This window comes from Cupressus sempervirens, chromosome 3 (assembly GCF_028749045.1).
Source record: "Cupressus sempervirens isolate cs-2001-9-10 chromosome 3, ASM2874904v1, whole genome shotgun sequence".
In the NCBI taxonomy this organism is placed as follows: domain Eukaryota; kingdom Viridiplantae; phylum Streptophyta; class Pinopsida; order Cupressales; family Cupressaceae; genus Cupressus; species Cupressus sempervirens.
The window spans coordinates 160,538,016-160,557,354 of NC_143120.1; the positions used below are offsets into that span (position 1 = coordinate 160,538,016).

The following is a 19,339-nucleotide window of genomic DNA, read 5'->3' on the forward strand; positions in this document are numbered from 1 at the left end:
GCCATGAATCGGAATCGAATCGGCCATGAATCGGAAAATTTAAAAAACCCTTGAAATTTAGTGAGTAACTTATTTCATAAACCCTTTATCGCTGATTCGATTCACCGATTCACAAAAAATCGTTTGGCTTGAATCGAATCGCGTGAATCGCATGAATCGCCGTGATTCTTGGAACTATGTTAATTATACCTAACCATCTCTTGCCAATATGGTGAGTGAACCACATTAAATGAAATTCCATTCGCATATAGACAACGTGCAATACTTTGATCTGTATCCTCTCGACTTTGCAAATTAAATGCCTTTTCAAGAAGTCCTAAATTATGCCTCTTGTCACCAGCAGATGTTCCTAAAGTTGGATGCAAAGGAGGTCTATTGAGACTTGACCTTTGTGTTGACTTTAGAACTTGACTATTAGCTTCATCCTCTTCTTTTTGGTACTTTGCAATCTTCTCATGTGACAATCCCTTCCCTGGTTCACCATCAACCTTTGGACCAGGGCACACTTCATATCCTGTAACTTTTATGTAACAGAGGTGTCCACGAACCCTAGTATAAGAACCGTTATAATCAATCAAACACTCATGACACCTCCATTTAAAACCTCCACCACCTTGAAATTTCTTGATGATGGTTACATGTTTCCATAATGGATATTTAGCATTTGGTTTGATCCACTTGTCATTTTCTGATGCTCTAACATGTGTTGACGATGACGCCATGATCAGGTTCCTGATAAAAAAAATAAAAAATTAGTAAAATTATGAAATCAAAACAAATTCACATTAAGCTATAAAGCACAAATTTAAAATTATAATAATAATTTATAAAATGATTAAATTAAATATATGTGCAATAATTTTTATTTCAAATTTAATTTTACAAGAATATAACTTTGAAACTTAAATCTAAATTATTTATTAATTAAAAATAAATTAAATATACTCATTATATTAATAAATTTCGTCGAAATATAAATTTAATATTCTAATGGTAACTCTATAGTCTAAAAAAATTATTAGGCTTTATGAATTATTAAATATTATTACTATAATTAATAATACTATTTAATATTTATTAATTTTTACAAAGTTTAAATTTGAAAAATAAAAATATATATAGATATAAAACTAGTTTAAATTTTAATAATTATAATTGTAATTTTTATTTTTATTTTATTTTATTTTAAAAACTAAATAATATTAATTTATTAAAATTAAACTATTCAATTTTCTTAAAAATAAAACTTAGAAATATAAATTTAATTTGAACTATATAAAAAATAAATCATTAACATATAAAATAAAAATTTAAAAATCAAACAAGAGAAAACAATTGACGAGTTACCTATATTCAGTATTGCGATGAGAACAATGGGACGAACATGAAATGGAATTCCATGCGCAAACATGAGCTAGAGCAAATGCCTCTGTAAAACACCCAGATGACCAAAACTCCCAAATGGAATCCTTGCAATTTATGGTTAAACTGACGAACAAGACACTATTCAGAATGCCAAATGAAAGTTTGAGCTATCAATCAATTGAGAGATTTATTTATAACTTCATATTTTTTTATTTTTCCAAGTAAATCTGTACTTAACTCGTTATCTCCAAAATCTGCACCCTGAAATTTGCTTTAAGTCCTAAAACTTGCAGCGATTTTGGAGAAAAATGGGATCAGCCAAAAGTTGTGGGTAACTTATAACTTGGTTGAACCTCCGGATCCTAGGCCGGTTCCTGTATAATATATCTTATACCTTACTTATACTAATGGAAATGTGAAAAACTTTCAGATGGAAAAGGGTGAAAAGATGACCTAAAACACGGAAAAACTTAAAGAAGTAAGGTGATACACCAAAATTGATAACACAAATTACTGCTATACTTGAGACACAATGAAAGATTTGACAAGACATTCACAAGAAACCTTATTTGAAAATCTGCTAATTCACATCAATAATTTAAGAGAAGGTCTATGAACTTTGAAAATATACGAAAGGAATTTGATCACAATCGAATACATCAATAATTTAAACACAACTCAAAACCTATGAACAGCTATTTATAAAGAAGGTACAAGATAAGACATCATTCAGAAAGGCCTATAATTAAAACACAATTTGAATAACATCAATCACCTTAACGCACACAACTAAATCTGTCAACTCCAAAACTGGTTCCAATGAAAACTCTATTTTCATCAAAGGTCCTCAAAACAGTACATCTGCATAATGGATCAGAATCATAAAAAATTACACTTAAGGATCAAATCACATAAGCATCCTCCCTCAAAATCTGAACCCCCTTCTCAAAAATAAGAGGAGTATATATCAACAATACAACTGTCCCAAAACAGGAAGCTGGGTCGAAATAATGAGTTAACTCATTACTAAAAACCACTAAAAGTTCCAAATTCATGTTCAAAATACTTCAAACTAAGGTTCCACTGTCCATGCATGAGAAAAACTAGAAAAAGCTCCCCAAACTGCCATAAATAACTCCATGCTATATTCTGAAGTCTTCAGTCTGAACTGGGTCTCTAAAAAATATCGACTGAAGTTATTCCCTTGAATTTTGGCATTTGTTAAATACCAACTCCTTCCTTAACTCCATTTATTTGCATGATTTTTTTTTTTTACCTTTGGACTTTACTATTATTATTATTGCATGAATGTTTTATTATTTTTTAATAATTGATTTATAGACTATCAATTATAAAAAATAATAATGCAATTAAAAAATAATAAAAATAATACACCTGACTTAAGAGTCTATCCCTTTTATTTGCACAATCGTTAAAATTGCATAAATATTCATTATCTTTAAATTGATTGCAAAAGAATCAATTAAAGTATAATGACATGAAGTATATGATGCAAAAATTAACTCAAACAATGCAAACGTATTTTAAAAATCTCATGCAATAAATATCTCCATCCTCTAAACATATGCAACGAACCCGAAATTCTCTTAAATGGCATTAAGGAATTTGATAAAAGGAAAGGCGAGAAGTTTATTTGTCATTTTTAATGCATCTGTCTTTGCGTAAGAGGAAGTGGGGGTTTCTTTCAACCCTAGCCGCCTTAGAATTCAGATCTGCGATTTCTCTAGTTGCTGGAGAAGTCGTGACTGTGGTTGTGAAAATGCATGGATTTTTTGACGAGAGCAGAGCGGTGTCTGCTATTACTTGGACGCCATTTTCTTTTTGACTGCCGGCATGAGGTATACGTATATTCTTAAAGGTTTGACTGAGAAGTTTTATGTTATATCTGGCCGAAATCTGCTCCTTCTGTTATGGGTTTTGGACGTCTAGAGGTTATGTATTCGTGACATGCAATGTGGAGGCTTTTTCCTTTAGCCGACTGGTATTTGGCTTCGAAATCTGTTCTTTGCTGAGTTCTATGTTGGCATGTTCAACCCAGTTTTCTTCTTGTTCTTGGCCGCGGATTTACACCTTTTTCTGCGTTTTGAATCTCGAAAACTCTGATTTTCACTAGTGCTATCAGATGACTTCTTCTCTGGACGAAAGATACCTCCAACGTATTCTCCAGTTTTCCTGGCATGTTCAACCCATCAGTTTGTAAATGATCAAGATCTGTGTATCTTCTTTTCCGTCTTTGTTGGTGTATTGGCTGGTTGATCATCATACCTCCTGTCTCCTTTCTATCATTTCTGTGCAGTTTCTTATGTATGTCTCTTTGTATGTGATTTTGATAATCATATGGCCTTTCAGTGTTTTGTAGGGATGGCACACTGCTCTCTTGAATACTGATATCAACATATTCTTTTCCATCTTCCCTGATGGTAGATGCATCTCTCTGCATATAGTTTTGATTGTCAGACAACTTTTCTAAAGCTTGCTGGTGTCCATCCATTCGTAATGTAAGATCAGCAATTTTATTTCCGCTTTTGCCAAGACTAGTAGCACCTTCTTTGACATTATTTGGATGATCTGAGCAGAATTCACCATCTTCTAACTCATATGGAGTATTTAATCCAACCTCCATTAGTCAAACCAAATGAAATATATGTCATCCAGCTCTACTGGCACAAACACGTGAACATTTCCTCCATTCTTTGAAATGACGATCTTTTGCATGATTTTTGCCTTAGAGTTATCTCGTAATCATATCTGTTGGTATAAAACCCAAAGATCTATCTCTGTTATGTTCTATCATGCTTTGCTGAAAGTAAAATTGCTTGTTTCTTTCTTAGAAAAAGTATCAGATCTGTTGGTAGTTTGCTAAAATCTGAACACCTCTTTTAGTCTTAGACCAGTGATTTTTTTTTTTTGAAATGTTGCATACTTTCAGCCCTGTATTATGTTCATGAAATGTTGACAGTTATGCATCTGTGCTGGTTACGTTCAATTCATGACCTGATTTCATGTGCTTTATTGATTGTTCACTGCTATCTGAGAATGACATTTTAATTACACTTTGCTCTCTTCTGGCTGTATATGACTTTTTATGTCATGAAAGATTTTAGTAGAAATTTCTGAGCATCACATTGCATCAATAGTATCTTGTTGTAACGTATTTCTCCCTTTTCCTTTCTGATATTGAATAGTATTCTTTTATATTATTCAAACCTGTGATTTCACGAGAGTTGCTGAATGCTGAAAAATAGTTACACTTTGCCACATTTATCTCTATTCTGAACGTTGTGCTTTCCCTGGTGGTGTTGTAAGTTTATGAATATTATCTTGCTTCAGTTTGCATTCTGACCTGTATGACACATTCTTTTCACTGGCTGAAAAAAATAATAATAATAATAGTTATCTTTTGCTGTATCCGAATCTTATCACCGTGGCTTTCATTCTTTCTCTATGAGTGAAACAAAAGATTTCAAAACTTTTGACAGTTCCTCCCTTTAATACTTTTGTGCTTCATGATTGACGTCTCTGTTTGCTGGTGTATGTCTGTATCTTACTAATATGAATAGCATGTAGGATGGTAAATGCGAGATTTGAGTGAGTCATCAGCATTGCTTAGATCCATTGGATCTAACCCATTTCTCCTTTGCGAATGCAGGAATTGGAAGCACAAAACGGGCAAGATCTGGAACAGCGAGAGGATGGATGCAGTTGGATGCCACATCGCCAGTCATTACAGGCAATGACTGGTGCCCATGAACCTTTCTCCTTTTACTCTTCTATTTAGTTATTGATTTCAGTAGGGTATAGATATATTTCAGCACGTAGAGACTACTCTCACAATCAGATGTGTGGGAGAAATTTACTTTCAGCATTTAATTTCTGTCATGATTTACTCCATCATGCAAATATTGAACATTATTTCAAAATAAATAAAATACTTTTCTTTGATGTATTTTCTGAAAATTACTTTGAAAGTAATAAGCATGTATTTTACTTCATTTGAACGTATGTGAAAAATGAACAACACTCGTGATTTGTCTAATTTGGCCTCCGTTTATTTTCAAAAATGGTAATCGCTGGGAAATAAATGGCAGTCTAGTGTGGATGTTTCTTTAAAACAATTGACGACTTACCTGTATTCAGTATTGCGATGAGAACAATGGGACGAACACGAAATGGAATTCCATGCACAGACATGAGCTAGAGCAAACGCCTCTGTAAAACACCCAGATGACCAAAACTCCCAAATGGAATCCTTGCAGTTCCTAGTTAAACCGACGAACAAGACACTATTCAGAATGCCAAATGAAAGTTTGAGCTATCAATCAATTGAGGGATTTATTTATAACTTCATTTTTTTTATTTTTCCCAGTAAATCTGTACTTAACTCGTGATTTGTCTAATTCGGCCTCCGTTTATTTTTAAAAACGGTAATCGCTGGGAAATAAATGACAGTCTGGTGTGGATGTTTCTTTAAATCAACTTGCAAAAAAACGACATTCTATTTTATATTGCCTTTTAAATCATAATTAACTGGAGTTTTTTTTTAACGACTGAAGAAATTCGGCTCCAATTTTTCCGAAATTTGTTTTCATCGGTTCTGGCGCAGGTTTAAAAATGGCATCTCTCCAAAAATGGGCAGAAATGATCCGTATCCATATCAGATACAGCAATACGCGTGTCAAAGGTTGGGGGGTTGCATTTCAGGTAACCCTGCTACAAAATGAGCTTTTGAAGTCCATTTGCAGCCTTTAGGAAAATGCTCAAAACACTCTTGGAAAGCCCTTATGTGAACTTTTTGGCTTCAATTAGAAGTAGGGAAAAACTTCTCCTTTCGGGTAAAATAAGCTTACATATGGGGTTTTCAATCCCGTCTACAAGTAGAGGAAAACCTCATTACTTGGAATGTCTCATAATGGGAAGAAGTTGCATTTGCACTTTGGGGAGAAATTCAAATTGTTTTGAGAAACAACATTTTCGAAGGAAGATCATAAGTCTGAAAATGATTTGTAAGATTTGTAAAACATGCAAAAACAAACACAAACCAGCCCTAGACGTTTTGCATAAAGAAGGAAATTTTCATAAAAAAGCATCTCCAAAGAAAGAAGAAAAATAAAGAAAAACATACCTCCTTAAGAAACAAAATGCAATAATGAAGACCCAAAATCTTTGAATTAATCCTCCCAAATCCTTGATAATTTTGAATCTAGGAAATCTCTCCAAAATAGAAGCTATATAGGCAAAGAGTTTGATTAAATCTTCTCACTAAAACTTAGTCCTCCATGAATCTTAGACAAATGGGTGAGTGTGAGAAGAAATTTGATTGAAGATTGGAAACCAATGACTCCTTCAAACACCAAAGACGTGGTTTTTACATGTCTTTGCCAGTCAATATGCAATGGAGGAGAAAAACAGTGTCTATGCAATACCAACATGTTTTAGAGAGATAGAAACAAGTTGTAAATTGTTTCTCTTTAGACAGGCTTCTACACTGATTCTGCAAATTCAAAATCAAATTCCATTTATATAAATCACGTTCTATGCCCTAGATAGGCTTCTGCATGAACTCTGCAAATTTGATGTCTTCTTCCTCATAAAAATGAGTATCTTTGCCCTATATGGGCTTTTGCAAACACACTACAAGAAAAAATGTCAAGGAAAACATAAAGATGGGCTTTCAATAGTCACATGCAAGTGCTGGGAGCAGTCAATTTTGAAGATATATGCACACAGTACCCTCAGACAATCTTTTTGATAGCCAAAGAAAAATAAAAATCACTGTTTTGCCTTCGTGTAGCTGTGGACGGTCTTTTTGATGGCTTTAGCAAATCAAAAATGCTGGCAATGATTGATGACGAGTTTTCTTATTGCATTCACAAGTCTTTAAAACTTTAAAAAAGTGTTTTTTATATGTAAAACACATAAAAATAAAAGCCTTTGTTTTTCTCTGACCACTGATGGGCTTTTAAAATGTTATTACAAGACAGAGATGATGTTTTTTTAAATAGAAAAAGGGTTTGCATTATGTAAAACAGATTAGAAACACCGTCCATACTCAAAAAAGACCAACCCCACACTTTTACTTGCAAGTCATTTAATGACTTAGAAGAAACAATTTTAACGAAAGACAGGTTTTCTCATGTACATAACGCGTAAAAATTGCCACCTCGGTCCTCTACATATGAATGGACTTTTTCTAGGTATTTACAAGTATTTGAAAATGATAGTCATGTTTATAAAGTCATAATAAGCTGCCAATGGGCTTTTTACATCCATGTACATTATTAAACTTTTTAAAACAAAAACTTGTAATGCCTCATAAAAGAACATTTTAAAGAAATGGGTGGATATTTAATTATATTAAACAAGCTTTAAACAAGAAATGAAGACTTGCAGTCAGGCTTAAAAAGACCCACCTGCAGTATACTTGATTCCTCCTTATCTCTTAACATATAGCTCCGACTGAGGCCTGAGATAGTATGAAACAAGCTGAATTGGAATTGCGATCAATCTAAAGATTAAATCAAAATCAAAAACAAATCACACAAGCCAGGAAAATCAAATAAAAACATGAAGGTTATCAAAACTCAAGTACTTGCAGTCAGGGAAGAAAAACCCATCATAGCAAGAAAGATTATGAAAAAACTCGACGGAAACCTTCAAAAACAGTATTCAAAAGGCATAATCATAAGACAATTCAAGAAACAACTGATTGTCTTTGTAAAACATCGTTTAGAACACCAAAGCTCAGAGAAAACGCCTACAAATTCATGAGAAAATTGTGTAGGGTTGTCCAATTTTGTGAATTCAAAATAGAGGACAACACATTAGAGCATCGTTGAAAAACTCAAACTCGGCAATAACTCAGCAAGCTTAGAAAATTTGAAAAACTCAGCGAAAAAAATTGGCAATAAATCAGCACTTTTATCGAACATTTAAAATATATATAATTTCTTAAAATATTTTTAAAAAACACAAATATATTCTTGTAATAATAAACTATTATGAATAAATCATTCATAATAAATATATATTTATAAAGCTAAATATAGGTTCACTGTTCATTAATCTATATAATTAAATTAATAAATACATGAATTTATGAAACTTATATAGATTTATTAATACATCTAATATTCTAATATATAAATTTATAAATAGAATATAGATTTAATAATATATACTAATAATGTCTAGCTATAAATTTATGAATAATTATTACCCGCAAATATTAATAATGTTATACAACTGCAATGATATTTTTAAATTTTACATTCAAGGTTCATATTCACTAGGCAATAATGGTGCACAATGGGAAGAATAATGGTGTGATGGCAATAATGGGAAGCTTGAGTGTAGAATCTCAGACTTCAAATCATCGCATATAAAAAAATGAGTTAAAAACTCTAAAACCCGTTGTGCTTTTTTCTCACTTTATGCAATGACTTTTTATTAATTACCACTGATTTTTCCCAAAGAATGTTATATTTTTACAATATTCTGGCTAAAATGTGACCATGACTTTATACAAATATTGGGAATGATTTTTTGAGCGAAAAAATCCTTTGCCTTGGTGAGTAATGATGTATCATGATATCAACGATTCTATTGTGCAAATTTCAACTATGGGTTATGGGGTCAAAGTTTAGCAAGTGACACAACACACTGAAATCACAACAAAATATAACCGGAGCATATAAGTACATTGTTGTATCAAAGAATCAAGCATACCTAATAATCCCTCTCCAAACTCCCAAAATCCACACAAGGAAAATAGATCGTTTGAAAGAGAGCAATGATTTAAAATGTTGCAACATTTATCAAATCTTTATTAAAATCATACTGAAAAATGTACCAAAGCTATAATGTTGTGATTTGTGTTCATAGCTTAGTGCAGGAGCACCTAACCATTTGACGTGATTTGTGTTTCATGTGTGTAATAAGACTCAAGGCAACAAATCTAGTAAGGTTGATCCTAATAGAGTCCATTTTGGGTTGCAAACCCTGAAAGTTGCATGTGAGCAATTTTGGGGATTAGAACCACCAAGGGTGGTCAAGTTGAAATCTGATGTAGATAGAGGTCAATCCTAGGTGGATAGGGGTTTAGGAAGTAAATTTGATGTTTTGGAACCTTTGAAAGTTTGGGAGCAAGACTGAGCAAAGTTGCAAAGTTACTCAAAAAATTACAAAAGTTGTAAATTGGCAACTTTTGTGCAAAAAATGCAAGAATGCCAAATAAGCCCAAGAATTGGTTGTAGAAACTGATCCAAGTGCATAAATTATGCTTTTGAAAACTACTTTTGAAGGGTTCAGATCAATCAAGGCAAGTTTGGAGTTCAAGTGTGCAAATTTCCGTTCATTTTTCCTGTGAATTTGTCACATTGCATCTGCAATTCAAAGTACATTCTAACATTTTGTATGGTAGGTAATTGGAGTGTAAAGAGCTTTGGTTTATCTTCCTATAGAAGGTGGTTTGAAGTCCTGAAGTGCTCTAGTTGGAGACAGTCGTAGTTTTGAAGTAAAATAGCTTGTAAACCCTCACAAACTAGGGTTTTGTTATTAAAATGGTTTTTTCCTAACATTCCATAGTTAGAAATGAACATCGCTTTTTGGAATGTTAGGTATGCTTGCATAGTAGTTTTATGTCAATTTTGGGTTTGTCAAACTCGATTCCCTATTTTTTAGCCGATGCCCTAGGTTGATCACTCTATAGTGCTGAGCCGAGAAGCATAGCAAATACTATAATTGCAATGAGCAGTGGATCAAGAGAATGAAACTATTGGTGGATTGGAGTCCCTCAGTCATGTATAGACCCCATCCAAGTGTTGGAACTCTCAAATGTTAGATCTGGTGAATGGTTATGGCCATTGTTTGTGAAACTTCTCAAGATAGCTCAATAAGCCTGAAAATTGCTCAGGTTGGATTATAGGACATTGGAGCAAAATCCACATCCAATATTTTGATATTGTTTAAACCTCCCAAATAGGTGTCTGGCACTGTATTTAGTTAGTGGGGTTGTTAAAATGGTTGGGTCTTTTGTTGTTATGACACCCAAGGCAATGTGATGTGAAAGCCATACATGATGGAGAAAAGAACTTCTATATGATAACCAAGGAGGTAAAAAGTTTCACATGGATCCTTTGCCTAATCAGGGAGAAGACAAACAACTAGGGTCTAGAGTCATGTTGCTAAGTGGGAAAGAGTTCCATAAAGTGCTAAAAACAGAAGCGGGTCACGAATATGCTATTACGGTGAAACCCAAAGAGGAAGACAAACCTAACAAAGTCTATTAAGTACTTGCAAAAGTACAAAAACTATTAGACTAGTATAAAGATATAGTGGTTAAGGTTATACCAGATACATTGCCACCTATGAGGGATGTGAGCCATCAAATAGACCTAATACCAAGAGCTACCCTACCTAATAAGGCTGCCTACATGATGGCCCCTCTACTAAATGAGGCAATAGGAAAACAAGTACAAGAACTATTGGATAAAGGTCTAATAAGAAAGAGTTTGAGCGCTTCTGCAGTCCAAACGCTGTTAGTGCCTAAAAACGATGGTAAGTGGAGAATGTGCACTAATTCAAGGGTCATCAATAAAATCACTATTAGGTATAGGTTTCCTATGCCTAGAATAGAAGACCTAATGGATTGCCCAGGTGGAGCTTGTTACTTTTCTAAGATGGACTAGAAATCAGGTTATCATCAAATCACAATTAAACCAAGGGATGAGTGGAAAACAACTTTCAAAACCAATGAAGGTTGTATGAACGGTTGGTGTTGCCTTCGGTCTCACAAAAGCACCTAGCACCTTTATGAGATTAATGAATGAGGTACTTGTGGAATTCATTGGCAAATTTGTAATTGTTTATCTTGATGACATACTAATCTTCAGCAAGACCAAGAAGGAACATCTCAAGCATTTGGATATGGTACTTAGGATGTTGCATCAAGCGAAGTTGATTATCAATTTGTAAAAGAGTGAGTTTCTTAAGATTGAATTGGTTTATCTTGATTTTGTTGTATCTCAAGGTTGTTTGAAAATGGATCCCTCCAAGGTAGAGGTTATTCTTAATTGGCCTACTCCTAGGACCATAGTTTGCAGACTCAGACTCGGAGAATACTTGTCCAACCCAAAATTTTCAACTCGACAAAAACTTAGGGAAAACTCAGTAACTCAGAAAGTACTAAAATTTAAAATCTCTTAAAGAAACATATTTTTTTTGTAGAATACAATTACAAAATGTATTGAGTTAATAATTGACATTTCAATAGAGAAAATGTGTAGTTTTATAGCACTAAAATGATGTGAAAAATGCATCTAATCCAATGTTTTCCCTACATCAACATTTTTACCTACATTTTTTAACATCTATAAATACGCGAGAGTTAAACTTGAGAGTACTCACCCAATAAAAAAACTTGAGAGTGCTCGGCAACTCTGAGAGTACTCGGAGAGTTTGCAAACTATGCATAGGACAATAGGAGATGTTAGAAGTTTCCATGGGCTAGCTTCTTTTTATAGGAAGTTCATACAAAGCTTTAGCCATATATGTGCACCTATTTTGAATAATATTAAGGGTGGAGTTAGATGTCAGTTTGCTTGGATTGATAAGGCAAATGATAGCTTTGAGTTGTTGAAAAAGAAAGTAGTAGAGCTACCCTCTCTTAGATTGTCAGATTTCTTTCAGTTGAATGTGATGCTTGTAAGTTGGCTATAGGAGCAATCTTGAGTCAAGAAGATCACTTTGTAGCATTTTTCTCTGAGAAGTTAAATGAGGCTAAGAGAAAGTATTCTACTTATGACCTAGAGTTATATGCTATGGTTCAAGCCCTAAAGAAGCGGAGGCGTTACTTATTACCTAAGGAATTCATTATATACACTCATAATAATGCTCTTTGTTTCTTGAGTAAATAAGAAAATCTTAACTAAAGGCATTTAAAGCGGGTGGAACAATTCTAGGCTTATACCTTCACTATAAGGCATAAGGAGGTGCCACAAATAAGGTAGCAAAAGCCTTGAATAGGAGAGTGCTCACTATTCAGGAAATTCAATTGCAGAATACAAGGTTAGAAGCTTTAAAGACTTTGTATGAGAGATATAAAGATTTCTCAAAGGCTTATAAGACTTGTTCAAACTTTGCTAACATGTTTCATGTTGATTACTCTTGGCATTTTATTGCAGGATGGACTATTGTTTAAGGAGCATTTGTTCTACATTCAATAGTGCTCCATGAGAGAAAATATTATTTAAGAAAAACATCAAGGTAGTCTTGGTGGGCATTTTGTTGAACAGTGTTCTATTTGTCAGAGGGCTAAGGGAACATTATCACGTAGGCTTGTATCAGCTATTCCTACTAGGCCTTGGGAATGCCTTAGGATAAATTTTGTGTTAGTTATGCCTAAAATAATGAGGGGATTTGATAGTGTGTATGTAGTAATGGACAAGTTTAGTAAGATGGTGCATTTTATTCCTTGCAAAAGCACCAATGATGCATTTTACATTGCAAGCCTATTCTTTAAGGAGATAATAAGGATTTATGGACTTCCTATAAGCATTGTAAATGACAAAGATTCCAAATTTCTAGGTCACGTTTGGGGAACTTTGGAAGAAATTGAGAACCAATTTGGGATTTCATATGCTTATCAACCACAGTTTGATGGCCAAACTAAAGTTGTAAACAGGTCATTGGGTATTTTGTTGAGGAGTTTAACCAAACAGCATAGACAAGCTTGGGACTTGGTCATAGGACAAGTTAAGTATGCCTATAATGACTCTGGCAACAGAAGTACGAGTCCCTTTGAGATAGTTTATGGATGTCATCCTAGAGGCATCATGGAACTCAAAGATATAGGAGCAATGGACAAAAGAAGTGCCTTGGGTGAAACATTCGCAAAGAACATAAATAAATCCATGAGGAGGTTAGGAAAACATTACAACAATGTGCAAAGTAATACAAAGCCCAAGCAGGCAAGACCAAGAGAGAACAACACTTTAAAGTGGTAGATCATGTGATGATTTATTTAAGGAAAGCAAGGTTGCCTAAAGGGCAACCACAAAGCTACTAATGAAAAAGATGGGGCCATTAAAAGTTGCAGACAAATTTGGCAACAATGCCTATGAAGTGGAATTGCCTCCTAATTTAGGCATTTCACCAATCTTTAACGTTGGTGATTTGTACCCATACAAAGGGAATCCAACTAATAGAGAACAACAAGCTAGTGCAATCACAAATGAACCTAACTAGATTACAAATTTACCCCATAGTCAACCATTGCAATTGGAATGCATCATTGTTCCAAGGCTATTAAGAAGACAAGGAAAGGAGTGTACAAAGAATATTTAGTGAAGTGGGCAACCTTACCTGAAGCAAAAGCAATTTGGATGACTAAAACCGATATCATCAAGCATGGTAAGACAATTCAAGACCTAACTACTCAAGGGAATTAAGTTGTTCAAACCCCAAGAGTATGGTGCAAGAGCACCTATAACCATTTTGATGTGATTTGCATTTGATGTGTGTAATAAGACTCAAAGGTGACAAATCTAGTAAGGTTAAGCCTCATTGAGTCCATTTTTTGTCGCAAACCCTAAAAGTTGCATGTGAGCAATTTTGGGGATTAGAACCACCAAGGGTGGTCAAGTTGGAATTTGATGTAGATAGGGGTCAACCTTAGGTGGATATCTGTTTAGGAAGTTAATTTCATGTTTTGGAACCTTTGAAAGAAGTTTGGGAGCAAGATTTAGCAAAGTTGCAAACTTTTGTGCAAAATATGCAAGAATGCCAAATAAGCCCGAGAATCAATTGTAGAACGGGCCTAACTAATCCAAGTGCACACCTTAGCCTTGGCAAACTATTTTTGAAGGGTGCAAATCAATCAAGGCAAGTTTGAAGTTTTGGTGTTCAAACTTTCTTAGTTACCAATTTGAGTTCGATTCAAGATACAAGTTCGAAGAACCGGTTCACTAGTATGGCCAAATTTTGGAAAGGGTTCTGGGTTTGTCTGGCTTTGTTCATACAAAATGATGCAGGAGCATCTTGCATGAAAAAAATTATTGTGAAAAAAAAAAAAAAAATTTGAAAAAGAAAAAAAGGCAACAAAAAAAAAAAAAAATCTGGAGGAGAGAGAAAAGTGACGAAAATTAGAGGAGAAATAATAAAAAATAAAAAAAGGGAAAAAGGAGAAAAAAAGAAAAAGAAAAGAGGAATTTCTATTTTCAAGGTGCGTAGGTGGCGTAAATAGAAAAATAAGAAAAATAGTTGTCATTCCATTAATCGAGGTGTGTAGGTAAAAATTCTAGAAGGTTTTGGATAAATCATGTATTTAATATTTGTTGGGTGCTTAGTTGTATTTGGGTGGGAATTTAATATTTATTTAAAGGTAGTTGTATTTACTTTTTATCCCACATTGGTTGTGTTTGTAATGTCTTGAGTTAGAAGTGCCTATTTAAGCAAGGCATATGAACATTTCTAATGAAGCTCAAAGAGAAGCTCAAGGAGAAGCTTGAGGAGTAGAAGCTCAAGGGGAAGTTTGAGGAGTAGAAGCTCAAGGAGAAGCTCGAGGAGTGGAAGCTCAAGGAGAAGCTTGATGTCATCTTGTGGGTGTTGTAAGGATCTTCAAGTATAATAAAATTGTCTTCATATTGTTGCATTCTTGGGTGTGATTTGGTAAGGGTGGTATGGCCCTTCGTTAGTGGTATCAAAGTTGTATCTACATTACAAAAACATGTAAAAAATATATAAAATTATATATATACACATATTTATGAAGCCTAGAAGCATGAGTTAAAAGTAGAATGTAACATAGTATCATAAAATCATATTATTTAATCATTTAAACAAACAAAAACACCATAGGCATAACCTTAAAACCTGTGTTACCAAATTCATCCCCTGTTGCCCGAATTTGGGTCTAGGTCTGTGCGAGTCCAAATTCGCATCCAGGTTTGCTGCAAGTCCGGGCAGGGTCCTTATTTCGGAGTGTGTGTTTGCTCGAGCCTGTGTTGGAGCAAACCCGGGGGAACCCACTACGAACTCACGATGAACCCTAGAGGACCAAGGGTAGTGGGGTTCAAAATGTGAAATAAAACAACTTTAAAGAGTGGTTTTTATATATTTGTTTTATGTAACACTAGAAGGAACCTAATAAGAAACATTTCACTCATCTAATCTCTCCTATTGAGGAGGATGATATAGCAGCATCTAGGACTAAGTGGAACTGGTTTGGGTTCCAATGATGAGGATCTAGATATGGTTGCAGTCGGGGATGAAGCCATTGATCCCTCGTTTTTTGATGACCCATTTGACCCTTGAGGGGCATTTGATACTACGATCATTGATAAACTACTAAACGCTTGTCATTTAACATTATGTTTCAAACTTTATTATTTGATGAGCCAGTTTATGTTTTGAAATTTCATTTTGCAATTTAGTAATTCAACATATGATTTTCTTTACAACCATGTAGACAAATTAATGAGGGAGTATTTAATGTTTATCATTGACATTTGGGATTGATCAATGATCAAGCAACATATACTCATACTGTGAAATGAGTTAGTTTTGCAATTATGCACGATTCTCTTATTTTTGTGTGTGTATATATATATATATATACACATTCCCATGAATCCACCCACAATCCCAAATAGGAAAAAAAAATTGGCTGAACCCATGAACCTAAACTTGAACCCGAATTCGTCCCAAACCCGAATAGGCAACTAAGCTTTAAAATTATAATCATAGCACCATACATCGTATATTTCAAATTCAACATCAAGGATTCAAAACATTAAAATTAAATCATGATCCATGGATTGTAATGGCAAGTTCAAGTATCATTGTTTCAAGTTCAAGTTTCATCTAATATATTAATATTCATCATCTTCTTCTTCTTCACCTTCTTCCCCTAGTTCTTCTACTTTAGCTAACTCGACAACAAAACTAAGACCAATGGGATCAGCTACAGCATTAATAGTATGGGCATAAAAATATTCAATTCTAAGTCGAGAGGCAGAAGCATCCGAGTCCACCAACTCTACATCTACATCCCAACTCTTTGTCTCTCCTTTGTATTATTTAGTCTTATGCGAGAGGAGATGCAAGTTGTAATGCATAAATACCAAGTTCTCCTCTCTTTTTTCGCAACCTATTGCGCTTCACTAATGGATGAAAGAATATGTGCTCCAATTTCTTTCTGAAGCAGATAAACTAGCAACCTATGAAGCCATGACCATGTAAACAACTAAAATAAAATTTAAATTATGTATCTTGAATCTTAGAATTTATAGCAATTTATGAAGACAAAGTAAACTTACTTGAGATATCACTTTGATTGCAAGGGACTGCAACGATTGGAATCTTTGACCATGGAGATACCACCAAATATGAGCATCCTTCATGAACAGATGACAAAAAGCATCATTAGTTAGACCTCTAGCATTCACAAACTACATGAACTCGTCTGTAATCAAATCTTGCATATCATCATCAGGAGAGTCTATGAAATGCTACCCTATATCCATCAGACACTTCTAAATTTCAATAGGGTGGTAGCCTTCCTAGTAGATCAGTACATTAGGTGCTATAGCATTGGGCATCAATGCATAGGCCAACAAATATGAAGGAGTGGTCATTTTGTTCCTCTTTCTACAACAATTGCTTGCAATTGTTTGAAGGTCTCTTCAGGATCTCTCTTTTTCATTTACAACTTGCTTGATCTTCTCAAGCGTTGAGTCTATGCCATCATAGATCTCTCCAAGGCAAAGCCTATCCATGTCTGTGTACCTAAGCATGATCATAATGGGCTCAATGTGCTTAATGACATATTCCACATGTTCCCACAATAAGTCATCCAATATCCTAAGCTTTATTAGGCATGCCCTCCTGTTGCTTTGCCTCTGCATAGCCCAATTGTTGTTGATTAGCATATTGCAAAGTGCCTCTTTCACTTCCATAAGTCGTCTCAAGCCGATAACATTTGATGCAAAACATGTCTCAATAACCTGTAGCATAAAATAGAGTAGAAAAAATACAACTATTAATTACATACTTCAAAAAAGAATACACATTACATAATCCAAAAATCAGAAATTGTAAGATACGATTTTTTATCAATTAAATAACTAACTTGAGTTCAAGTTTACTAATCTTCAACAACTCCAAATGTGAGACCATTCTGAATATCTCTTGAGTCATGTGGTGGTTTGTGATGAACATCTGGATGTCACTAGCTTCTGCATACACCTCCTTGATCCACTCAATACTCTTCCCAATATTTTGTAGCATAAGATTGAGTGAATGAACTGCACAAGGTGTACAAAAAATATGTTGGTATCCCTCTTCAACCAACAAACCAGCAGCTCTACAATTCTTTGCATTGTCCGTTACAACTTGGACAATGTTTCTAGCACCCACTTCTTCAATGGAAGAGATGAGAATATTAGCAATATATTGCCAATGTTTTACTTGCCCCTCAAAATCCACTGCTTCTAAAAACATTGCCCCTTTAAGGAAAATTGCCAAAACATTGATCAATGAACAATTTCTAGCATCTTTCCACCCATCTGAAACAGTTGCTACCTCTATCTCAATCTATGAGTCTTTGATGGGCTTTAATTGCTCATCAATCAACTTGACCTCTTCATCCAACAAGGCGGTTCGTACTCTCTCAAAATCGGGACTTGAATACCCTACAGGTGTTGCATTAGCACATATCAACATCTACTTGAAATATGGAGAGCTAACAAGATTAAAAGACAGCCCATTTGCATACAAGCATCTTGCCGCATCAATGTAGGCAATTTCACTACTCTACTTTTGAAATGCATGTTTCAAGTGGTCCCTTTCTTTTGTGTAGAATAGGTGCTACATTTTGAGAATTAGGAGCGGTTGAGGTAGAATAAAAGAGGCGATCTTCTATCACAACATCTGGGATGGATTTCATTCCCTTCACTCTTTTCTTATTTTTATTGTCATTAATTGCATTTTGCCTAAGTTCATCTCTCTTCTGTTTGTTCACACTCTTCAATATATTTTAATACTAATGAATTTGGCACAAGTGCATTTTTTTTCCAAGACATTCTTCACTCATCTTCCAAACTATCCACACAAATGACACACCACATGATAATATGAGTTGTTTCTTCCTACATGACAACCCCAACATTTCCAAGGGAAATCACCACCTCCTAGAAGAGGATGTATAATATCCACATACTTCCACAAAGGAGAATCAGATTGGGGTTCTATTCTTTGTGGGGTATTTGCATTGCTTACGGAGGAAGAGGTAGATCCCATTGAAGTTACTTTTCCTATGGCAAGAAATTGTATACATATTGAGAATAAACTTTTAGGGAAAACAATGGCTAGACCTATTGGCAACGAACGATAATCGAGAAAAATAAAAAGCTTAAACAAAACAAAAGCAAAATAGAACAAGAACTTACCTCTTGCTGCCATTATAAGCTTGCAAAGGTGTACGAATGAGGCACAAGCACTTTAATATAGCTCACAAACCAATCTTCCAACTCCTCCTTGCACACCACAAATGAGTGTTAGAAGCCAACATAAGCCATTTACATTCACTTTTTGGGGTTGTAGAACACAAAACATTATCAAATATGTTCAAAACAAGTGCGTAAATGTCGTTCCCTAGGAGACATTCACCCGAGTTCGATTGAACTTTGTCTTGGACGACACAAATTCACCCGTGTTCGAATTACCTACCTATTGTTTTGAACCACCCCTCAAAATTTCGCACGCTGCCCATATTTGTGGTGAATTGAACCAAAACCATGTATTGGTTCAAACCCAAATATGGGTCGGAGGCCAAAACGGCAAACCCAGGTAACTAAGCAAATTTGTGTTGATTTTTTAGGTAGAGGTGTATTGTGGGTAACCAAACTTTTATAGATTTATAGGGAAATACAAGGTTTACCCAATAGGCCTAATGGCA

General features: G+C 34.5%; 1 protein-coding gene across 6 annotated transcripts in view; it reads right to left on the minus strand.

Annotated features, from left to right (window-relative positions):
* The window catches only part of LOC149565255 (uncharacterized), a 99,034-nt gene that overhangs the window by 14,162 nt on the left and 65,533 nt on the right, over positions 1–19,339 (minus strand). The window contains exon 5 of one of the 6 annotated variants that reach the window (XM_089818803.1): positions 7,797–7,849. The exons of the other annotated variants lie outside the window; for them this stretch is intronic. Within the exon in view, the coding sequence (XP_089674929.1) occupies positions 7,819–7,849 (31 nt within the window). The 3' untranslated portion in view covers positions 7,797–7,818. The remainder of the gene's footprint in view (positions 1–7,796; positions 7,850–19,339) is intronic. 6 annotated transcript variants of the gene reach the window in all.